At 38.3% G+C, this 11,356-nt stretch overlaps 1 protein-coding gene across 1 annotated transcript in view; it reads right to left on the reverse strand.

Annotated features, from left to right (window-relative positions):
• Positions 1–4,767: 4,767 nt before the first annotated feature.
• The window catches only part of INTS2 (integrator complex subunit 2), a 59,916-nt gene continuing 53,327 nt past the window's right edge, over positions 4,768–11,356 (reverse strand). Inside the window, exons 19-24 of the mRNA XM_004707371.2 lie at positions 10,377–10,572; positions 8,715–8,966; positions 8,194–8,301; positions 7,975–8,080; positions 6,857–7,033; positions 4,768–6,752 (exon numbers count right to left, since the gene is read on the reverse strand). Coding sequence (XP_004707428.1) covers positions 6,583–6,752; positions 6,857–7,033; positions 7,975–8,080; positions 8,194–8,301; positions 8,715–8,966; positions 10,377–10,572 — 1,009 coding nt within the window. The 3' untranslated portion in view covers positions 4,768–6,582. The remainder of the gene's footprint in view (positions 6,753–6,856; positions 7,034–7,974; positions 8,081–8,193; positions 8,302–8,714; positions 8,967–10,376; positions 10,573–11,356) is intronic.

Genomic DNA, 11,356 nt, shown 5'->3' on the forward strand with positions numbered 1-11,356 from the left:
TGAGCTTGATGGCCGCTTGATTACCTTCAAGCCTTTAAGACCCCAGACGCTATACTTTTTGATAGCCGGGCACCATCAGCTTTCTTCACCACAGCAAGATTTCTTATCAAAGCTCTTTATAACTCCAGAGCACACTTCCCCTGACCCGCTTCTATTGTATCCATTCCCGTTTTCCCTTTTTGTAGTCTTCCAGTTAGAAGGAAAAAAATCTGGATCAAGAGTCAGGAAACAAGTTTTAGATCAAGTCTGACAGCAACTCAGACATCTTTTCACTGCTCTGAAGACTTTTGATTATAATAATCTCATTTAAAGGTTGTTATAAGGAAGAAAGTGACATAGAACTGAAGGGAGTTCTCAACAATTTTTAAAGGTCAATAGGGTTTAACAGGAGCCCTAGTAACAGTGGATTAAGCAGTGGGCTGCTAACCCCAAAGTCAGTGGTTTGCTCTGGGGAAAAAGCTGAGGCAGTCTGCTCCCATAAAGATTTACTGCCTGGGAAGCCTGTGTATGGCGCAGTTCTGCTCTATCCTACAGGGTTGCTATGAGCTGGAATTCCTCAATGGCAGCGGGTTCGGTAGGGTATACTGAAAAGAGGGCAGCCTTTGGAATAAGGCAGGCCTAAATCCGAATTTCACTATATGACTCATTTCACTTTTCTGAGCCTCTTTTTTCACCTGTAAAATGGCAATAGTGCTACCGACCTAATGGGGTATTCATAAAAATCAGTAACAGTATGTAGCCAGGCAATGAACTCAGAATTGTAGTAACATCCCGAATGCATCTAATCCAGAATTTATCTAATGCATTGAACACAGAAAAAGTGATCCACTTTAATCCCCACCTCTTCTAATCTATGCTTTTAACCTCGGATCTCTAGGTGTAACCGGGACCTCTTGAAGTTGCTTGCACTCAAGTTTCTGTGCATGCTTGTATGTTCTGTGGAGAAAACTCAGATATCTTTCTCGTCGCCACAAATACATTCTAAATAAATCAATGAAAACCGAAAACAGAAAATCAAGTGTTAACAATTGAAGAATTACGTGCAATAGTCGAAAAAAACAAAGTAATTTCAATCTAGGAGTGGATGAATGACAAAAGTAGATGCCGGCAATACAGTGGATCAGAACTCCAATAATACACTAAATCAGAGCCTGTGTGTTCCGAAAGAACCACGGTCCTAAAGTCGCATCTCAATCTGAGTCAACGCGTGAAGACCCGAGTTACAGCGATAACGTAGAAGTGCACCGCGAACTGCACACAGGACAGACAGCCTGCCTCCTGGCTGCCCTCCGGCGCGGAGCTAACTCAGAGACACCGGTTCGAAACAGACCTCTGCTCCGGGGCGGTGGGGAGGCGGCCTTCTACCCTGGCTTCTCTCCACGCCTGCTTCCTCTCACATGCGCAGTGCTCCCCCAAGGCCCAGGGGACCCAGTTCACAGATGGGCCTTGCAAAGTGGGTTGGGCAAAAGCAGAAGGCACCCTTCGGGCAGGCTCTCCGTGAGACCGACTCGGTGGTCCTGAGGAAAACCGAAGCAACGGGAGAAAAAGCAGCCGATTTCCGACAGCACATGTTGCGGAGCCCGGGCAGAGGAAAGGCTACAAACCTGAGCCCTCCACCTTTCCACGGTCTTGACTCCCGCCTCCAGGACCCGGGGTCAGCGCTCGTTCACCTTCTCACCCTGGAAATCTAGACAAAACCCCGCAGCCACACTCTTCCCGACGAATTCCCGCCTCCCACCCTCAACTCTCAGCGCCCAATCGCCGAGAGCGCCCAGCCAGCCAATCACACGCTCAGACTGGAAACCAAGCGGCCAATCCAGGAGCGAAGCCCTCTACCAGCCAATCCAAGCCCCGGAAACAAGAGCCACCCCCTAGTTACTTGGCGGCACCGGAAGGTAGATTTCCGGAAAAGTGAACCGGGAGGACAAACAAGTCTGTTTTAAAGAAAAAGGCTTTTTCGGCTTGACTTTAGAAGCCCTGGCAGCGGTTTCCTTGGAAACCTGAAATCTCAGTTTTGAAGTTAGTAGAAACTACCTTGACGAGTTCTCTGAGCATAAGTTTAAATTTCGAGTGCGGCAAAACCAAGGCTCCACACGGTCAGCGGCTCTGGTGCCCTGTGGCTAAACGCTTGCCCATAAACCAAAAAGTTTGACGGGTCACTCACCAGCTGCTTATCAGGAATACTTTGTGGAAATCTTGACGGCCGGGCGGTTCTACTCTGCCCTTTAGGGTCACGAGTGCGGCAAAACCAAGGCTCCACACGGTCAGCGGCTCTGGTGCCCTGTGGCTAAACGCTTGCCCATAAACCAAAAAGTTTGACGGGTCACTCACCAGCTGCTTATCAGGAATACTTTGTGGAAATCTTGACGGCCGGGCGGTTCTACTCTGCCCTTTAGGGTCACGAAGAGTCAGGACCGACTATGGCCAATGGGGTTTTCGTCTGTTTTTAAGCTAAATTTTCACACGGAGAGGCTCAGTGACCTGCCAACTGACTAAGATTAGTGTTCAAGCCCGTCCTCAAGGCTTTGTAGATAACTATATAACGCTTGCAAGATCTCTAGCCCCAGATTTGACTCACTGAACAGTACAGACTACACGTGCTGTAAAATGACATCAAGAACATCGTTGAATTATGCAGGAAGCTTCAAAAGAAGATGGAAAGAATAGTCACTATATAAAAAGAACTAGTCAACAGTAAGCATTTCAAGAGATGGCATATGATCAGGGCTGATCGTACTGGAGGAAGAGGTCCAGGTTGCACTGAAGGCACTAGTGAAAAATAAAGAACGTCTCTTGATGAGATGGATTGACGCTGGCTGCAACAAAGGGCTCAAGCTTAACAATTGAGGAAGGTGCTGGCCCAGGCACTGTTTTGTTCTGTTGTGCACAGGATGGCTCTGTGTAGGAACCAACTGGAAGGGGCCAAACCAAACAAAAAAACAGCCCCAGGTCACTTCTAGGAAGATGTGTCAAAAAAGCATGGCTACTAGGGTCCCAGTTCATACATGCACCTATTCCACACAAAGCATGTTTAAATGTTTCTCTAATCACTGGATGGCTACAAATTATCTACATATACTTGTCCTAGTCTCTTTAGAGTGCCTTAAAAAAATTTTATGAGCTCAGAGATGATCTTTCCATCAGCCTCTTAATCAAAATCTAAGCTAATGATGATTTTATGGAATAAATTGTAACTTGGGTGGGATGAATATTGGATTAATCAATACAATCCAGAAAGCAAGGTCCAATCAAAACAGTGGCTTCCGACGGGCTCTGCAGGACCTGTTTAACCCAAGGCTCAGGTTAAGAAAACAATTTGGGGATTTCAGAAAAGGCAAAAGTTATCTTGATATTTTCTTAAAAGGCACAGGACAAGCACGGGTACTTTAATAGGAAGCTTTGGGGGGTTGTTTTGTTGTGTTTTTTTTTTTTTTTTAATGAAACCTGTGGGGGAAAGCCAGGAAATCAACATTGAGTAATTTTTCTACTTGATCATGATAATGCACCTATGCATCCTCAGGTTTGTCCTGAGAATTTTTTTGGGAAACCACACAGCCATGGTCATGCCCCTTTAGGCTTTGTGTTCCCCAAACTCAAAGAATATTGAAATGGAACACGATTTGAGTCCCTTGAGGATGTACAAAAAGGTAGTTTGGGTGTAAATAGAAGACCTCAGAATTCGGAGAGGTGGAGGCCTGGGAAAATAGCCTTCACAACACCTAGATAGAGACTCTGATGAGAAACAATAACCATACATTTGTGTTATTTAGTAAATGTTTCTACGATTTTGTAACAATACTTTTTAGTTAGCCTCAGGGATAAAGAAATAAGGTATAGAAGTATCTTTGTATACTTCTTGGCAGAGAAAAAAACTAGTGTTGGGAGGGTGTAAGGTGAATACCCCTTAAGGAGGAATGACAATCTATTTAGCAACAATACTCAATTACTCAAGGGAAAAAGAAAAGGGGGGGAGGGGCGGGAAGCAAATCCTAACACAACCTGTCAAATTCAAGGTAACTAGAATTTGGCACGGGGAAGCATCCTCCGAGCGGTAAGGGATGGTCAGGGGACAAGTTGCTTTGTTTGCCTTATAGTTCTCCATCTTCCCAAAATGTCAAAATTTGTAGTACTCATAAAAATGATCTTTTCACCTAGTACTCTCAGTCCCAGAAATTTACCCGAAAGAAGTAACCTAGGGAAAAAAGTGGTAGCACCTCAATTGATAGCAATGCCTATTTGTGACACATACACTGCGAAAGGAGAAAAAAACCTTCCAAGATTAGTGGTAGTGGGATGATTATATTATCAATTCAAGAGATTATGAAGCCAGAAAAATAATTATAAAACTAAACAACTTTCTGGGAGAAATTCCATGCAAAGTTAAATGGAAAAAGGCAGACTCCAAATTGGCATCAGGAACTTAGTTATGTGAAAATACGTATGCATAAAAGAACAAAAAAATTAAAATGTAATTGACTGTTAGGACAGTGGCATGAAGAATAATATTTATTCATAACCATTAAAATACCTTCAAGATGTTATTCTGCCTTTATAATTTTATACATAAAATAATTTAAATAACCATACCAGTTAACTACTATAATGTTCCTCTCCCAAAGCTGTCAATTGGCTTCAACCTTGTATTGCCATTTAACATGGCAAAACAGAATTCCCATGGGCTCTGGAGACAGATGGTCTTGGATTCTAATCCCTTGAACTGTGCTTTCAGGTTTAACAGTAGTGGAATTAAACAACAAACCAAGTTCATTTGATAAAGAGTATGAACGTTTATAAATCAATATTCAAAATAGCTACCCACATCTGTTTTAACTTGAATTAAAAAAAATCACATTGTAATCAATTTTAGATCCTTAACTTACAATACACAAATATTAACATTTACTAATATATTTACATATTTTACATCAAGGAATCTGAAGAAAAACAGCACATGCTGTTCTTTTAACACAGCAGATTTTTAACCAGTCTTTGAAAATTGATCCAGGAATGTGGACTGCATCTAATTAGAAAACATTTTTACTTCCACCTTCCCTGACCTCCTGGCAGATACACACTACAGAAAAGATGCCAAGGCTGTTTCAAAACAAAAACACAACACAACAAAAAAGGAGCAATTTTATTTCATCTTAAAGGACAAACAAACTGCTTTGGCTAAATATAGGAAAATTCTTTTTTTTTAAAGGGTATGCTTTTATTTTTCCCATAAAAATTCCTTAATTGAATGTTAATCGTCTAAAGTTATAAATATTCTATCATGTATATTATGTACTTCATGATTTGAAACAGCTACTTCTTATGTAATAAACCCTTCTGAGGTAGGGCCAGTAGTGATTCCATTTCCAAAGGAGTCAAAATGGGATGTGACGATTTGCTAATGAAAGGCTGACGTTATATTTTTTTCATTAAAAAAATGTATGTTCTTAATAGCTTGCCTGACTTGTTTTACAAGTTAAGAGATCTTTTAGGAGAGTGGGGAGAATGGGTTATTATTTCTCAAAAAGCAAAATACCTTAAACAGTGGATACTTAATTTTTTTAATTAGAATTATACATTACCTGAATAGATCTACTTAATTAATAGAAATTACCAGCAGAAGACTGCAAAAATCTGTCAGCAAGACAGTATTTTCTTTAATTTTTCCTGAGACTCAACACTTTATTTTCTTTCTTAACCACTTTTTCAAAGTAATATATGAATTATAATCCTGACAACAAACCCAGAGCTCAGTGGGTTTTATTGCTCTATCTTTCTTTGCTTATTTTTCTGTCTGAGTAACTGATAAGTTAATAAAGTATTATAAAAATAATTTTTAAAAGAGAAACTAAATGAAATCTCCCTTCAGGTTCTTTGCACAAAGGTGATTCTTAAAATTCCAAACGATTCAAGTATCTGTTTAAACATATGGCTTCACGTATTCATAAAAATTGAAGCAAATATGTAAAACCTTTAAATTTTCATCTGTAGGTCCATGGAAATATTTATAAAAGTTATTCATCTTCTTGAAACCATTCTCAACATAGCTGCTTGAGAACTGGAATTCCATTTTGCGTTATTCCCCTTGCATTGAGGTCTTTGAGATTTCTATTTGAGAATTTAATTCTTTATTTTACCTTAATTCTCCCTTTTCTTGATCCCCTTTTTCCTGTCACCATGGCATCATTGTAACACTCTGTTACAAGCCGAACATTAAAAGAAACACTAAGGCTACCCACAGATTTTTACAAGAGATTAAATAAATTAAAAGCATGGCTGTCTTTCCTCACTTTTAAAACTAAACAAAATGCCAGATTTGTTTTCCAATGAGTTTCTTAATGTGCTCCCAATGGAAAGAAAAAAAAAGTTTAGCTGCTACAATATAAACATACCAGCAAACTAGATCCAAAGACCCGTCAGTCATATACTTTCAAGCATAATTCTCTGAGTTCTAAATTCTATTCATGCTGAATTCTTTTATAGTGATTCTAAAACATGACTGTCCCCATCCAGTTTTACAATATTTTAAGACACAGATTCAGGCATATGCAACAGCTTCAGCTTCCTTTTTTGCTGGAGTTTTTTTCTTTAAATTCCACTAACACTCATGTTTATTATTTCAATTATTGTACTTTCAACACAATGACAGAGCTGTACATCAGGATCCATGCTTCCAGTGTCCCTGGATCCATTTTTATAAGATGGATCTTTACAGAGCCCAGACCATCCATTTGGTTTCTCGTTTATTTGTTGAAGACCTAAAAACATAAGGAAAGGAAAGAAATTTAAGGCAAGAAATCCAGAAAGGATTTTGGCCTCTTTGAAACAGTAAGATAACTGTTAAGAATAAGTAACCACTCACGTGTAATGATGGGATCGATGTCTCTTGTCTGAGTGGCAACATCAGAAGCACAAACTTGTCCCACTTGGATCAGCAAAGACATAATATCCTCATACAATGGAGGAAATGCTCGACAAAAAGAGACCAGGCTTGGCAGAGTTGGCATGAAAAACACATATCGCTTAGCCTGTGTTAAAACTGTGGAAAGATATGACACAGAAGTTTTTACTTCACAGACAGAATTTCAAAATACAGTGACTGGGCCTATACAATGTACTATCCTGTGCTGAAGTCACTTTCTACAATCTAGTATGAGTCAGTCACCATCCAACACAATGGACTATGTTTGGTCTATGTCCAAGCACTGTGATAAGTGCTATATTCATTATTTCACTTAATGCTCAAAATCGATGACAACCATTTTACATACAAGAAACCCTTAAAGCTTAGAGATTAAGAACCTTGTTTAAGATAACACAGACAGTTAGTGGTAGACCAGGGATTTATCTCAAGAACCACAAGCTCTGAATGACTACAAATAGTTATAACATAATTAGGCAATACAAAAGAAAAAGAAACACATTGGGTACTATGGGAGACTTGAGAAAGAATTCTAAATTAGCTATGTTAAAACAGAAAGACTAAAAAAAAAAACAACAGAAAGACTGAATTATTGTAGAAATCTTAGTCTTTTTTTGTTGCTATTTTAAATTACAGATTGGAAGTTGGATAAAAGGTTAAATATGCTTTAGAACGTAAGGAAAGAATGTCTTATTTCTACATATAAATTATCTTTCTCTGGCACTGTAAGTATTTATAATCAATCCTACCTTGTTTTCCACTTACATAATTCTATGACAAAAGTATATTTGGTTTTCATTATAAAATTTGAGTTTATTACATCTACTAGAAATCAGTACATATACATTCACAAAAGGAAAGATAATATGCCTACCTATTCATCTCCTCTACCCTATATATTTTACTTATAAATTGGAAAACTTTCAAAAGAATAATGATTCAAAGATATTCAAGTTAAGCTAATAGTTAATTACAAAAACGTACAAAGTCACTAAATTCAAAGGCTAGATGTACTAATTTATGCCAGAAATTGTTGCTGTCACTGGTTGGCTACACACCTGTTAGCAAAGTCCCCATGACATTGACAGCTAAGCGAGCCACACTGAGTGACTTAGGTAGGGCATACTGGATACACAGGTGAGAAAGCAACTGGATAGCAAATATCTGCAATAAAAATCCAAACATTACATGTTTCAAGCATTGAAAATTATATAAGCTTTTTTATAGAACTAGCAATACTGGTCAGAGATTTAAATTTGTTCTAAAATGCTCATTACCTGTTTTTCAAGTTCTGGCTGTGCAATAAGCTCAGGTATAAAATCCAGACAGATGTGCATAGATGGAATACCTGCAACCGTCAGAGGCAAAAGTTCACATGGATAACCCTATCTCAACAAGAAGGGGAAAATGTTAGAAATAAAATGATTACAAATCAAATACAGATAAAAATATGAGACTCAAAAGGTTTGCAGAAAAAAGAATTTAAAAGACCACAGAATTTTCCCACACACTTTGGAAGCAGCCTCATAAATTTTCACTTCCTTCCTATGACAGTTGTTCTTAGAAGACTGCAATATACTACACAGATCCTGGCATTTCACTTCACTGATGCACTTGAATACGGATAATTATCTAGTTGATAAAAGCAAACAAACCAAACCAAAATCAAGAAACCCTGGATTTTCTTCCACGTTGCATCTGTGGAACCTCCAGTTTATAAATGATCTCAAATAACTTCATATTCAAAGGCCTCAAGAAAACTAAGTTTACAATAAAGCATCATGCTTTGAAAACAGACCTGAAAGTGAACAAGCTTAGCAATGTTTGGATCCGCAATGTACATTTGGTGCAACAGACAACAAATGAGGCACTGAACTTCTCGAAGGTTACAAAGCAAATTGTCTTCTCCTTCCTCCACGTCCTTATTTGGAGCGCTGGTGATAATAACACTGTGTACATTCCGCACTGAGCTGTCTGCATTGACACGCTTTGCTTTCTCCTCTTTGGTAGGTAAGCAAATCTCTAACAGAATTTGGACAGCTGCACTGTCCTAAAAACAAATAAAGCATAGTGAATGTAAAGTGTTTCTGTGAAATCTGTCTAAAAACCAAATTTGATTGTTTTCACATAAACAGAAAGTAAATCGTTTCTTGAAATAAGTAATCAGCATAAGCACACAGACATGAACAACCCATAAAGTAGTAATTCTCACTTTTGTTAGGGTCATGAATCCCTTTAAAAATCTGAGGGAAACCATAGGCCCTCTCCCCATAAAAATACATATATGTTACCACGCTTACCCAGCAGGAAGGGCAAGTGTTTAAGAACTTGATGGCTTATTACGTAAGGCTAATCTTACTTTACAAACATCATTCTTCAGTTGAGGAGTTTGGGGTTGCTGTTATTATTCGTTTTTATTTGCCGACTGCCAGACTTGAATCCTAGCACTGCCACTTACTGAATGTGTAACCTTGAGCAGTTACACATTGTATGTGTAACCTCTTTCAGTTTCCAAATCTATAAAAATGATAATAATACTTAGGGGTTGATTATAAAAGTTAAATGAGTATAAAAAACACCTCACTGCCATAGAGTCAATGCCGACTCATAGCAACCATATGGGACTAGGTAGAGCTGGCCCTGTGGATTTCTGAGTCTGTGACTCTACTGGAGTAGAAAGCCTCATCTTTCTCCCGTGAAGCAGCTGGTGGTTTAAAACTTCTGACTCTGCGGTTAGCTGTCCAATGCACAATGCTGCCGCCCTCAGGACTCTATGAGTTATAATACTGCCATCAAGATCTAAACCACTGCCATCAAGGAATATCTATCTGACTCATAGCAACTCTATAATACATTAAGTTTATAGCAGCATCCAGGATATAAAATCATTTTTAAAATATTAGCTAATACAGGCTTCAATCCCACAGCTTAGATTCTTGGGCCAGGTGTGTTTTAGAAGTTGAATCAAACATTAAAATTTTATAGCAAATACCAATATTCATATTAAATAAGATAACGATCATAAATTATTTTACATCAACTCAAGTTTTTCCATCAAATACGTTTATATCACGTCAGGTTTTTCTACTAACTGAATTACCCAAGATGCTTCTGTTTCCATTGGCCCTTCAGATTTCTGTTGGCAGACAAAGAACTGTGGACCCACACAATTGCTCCTAATCCTACTTATTTGCCAATAAGAATTCAGAAAATATATCTGACATTAAGAAAACATTTCTATATTAAAGAACTCACATTGCTTACATTTTATTATCTTACATATCCTCCACCATGAAAGCATTACTACTTAAAGCTTCGGTAAAATTCTATATAGTGTAACTGGTATTCAAAAGCAAAGGTGACACCATTATCACCCTGCTACGCAGATGGCATAGTATATCACCTATTTAATTGATTTCATTCAGAGAAGCACTTGCCCTTTTTGACTAGACTTTATTACCTGAGCAGCCAGTAATGCGTTTTTCAATTCTTCTCTGGTAACTTCTGGGGCATCCATTTGTCCAATTAAACCTATCATACTATTCTGAGATCTATCTTGCTCTGCTGTTTCCTTCAGATGGGCACTAAGGTAGGCTTTAGAAGCAAGAAGATACCCATTCAACATGTGTAAAGTAATATCCATCAGCGGGGGGCATCTGTTCATGGAAAAAGGAATAAATAGATGAGAGAGAATATAAATTAGCTAGAAACTGACCAATCTCATTTAAACAATTAGAGAAATCTGAATACAATGCAGTATAGTAGCACTTTTCCCATGGAGAGATTTATTCTAAAATAAAAGGGGGGGAGTCTACTTCCTCTTCTATTTCAAGAAGGTCCCTGGATGGTATAAATGTTTAACTGAAAACCCAAAGGCCGGAGGTCTGAGTCCACCCAGTGGCAAGAGAAAATAGGCTGGAGATGGACTTCTGAAAAGGCAGTCCCTGAAACTTTAGGGAGCACAGTTCTATTCTAACACACACGGGGTTCCCAGGAGTCAAGTGAACTTGACAGCAAAGAGCACCTAAGATATCTCAAGATGAAAACAACACATACTTTCAACCGTCTCCTTATAGTCAAATAAAATGTGTGCCCTAGAAAAGATCTGTTCTTTAAAGAAAATGGCCCTACCAGTACATCTGTAAGCCTCCGAAGCAGTTTACCTCATGGAGAGATATTCTATTATTGACAAGATGAAGGAGACTAAAGAGAATATTTATTATTTCTATTCTGAATTGTTCTTTGTTTGTTCCTGTGGAGCAAGACAGCTCTGTTTTGTGTGGTTCATTATATGACTTAGAAAATTTATTTACTGAGCTTCAGTCTCCACACCTGTAAAATGGGATTGTAGTTAGACAATCCTCAAATATTATCTATTAAACTTTTAAAACAGATAAAAATTAAATATAGGAAAGAAAATAAATTACTAATCACGACAAT

The sequence above is a fragment of the Echinops telfairi genome, unplaced genomic scaffold (assembly GCF_000313985.2).
Source record: "Echinops telfairi isolate 266 unplaced genomic scaffold, ASM31398v2 ScPeMD7_7458;HRSCAF=8496, whole genome shotgun sequence".
Classification (NCBI taxonomy): Eukaryota; Metazoa; Chordata; class Mammalia; order Afrosoricida; family Tenrecidae; genus Echinops; species Echinops telfairi.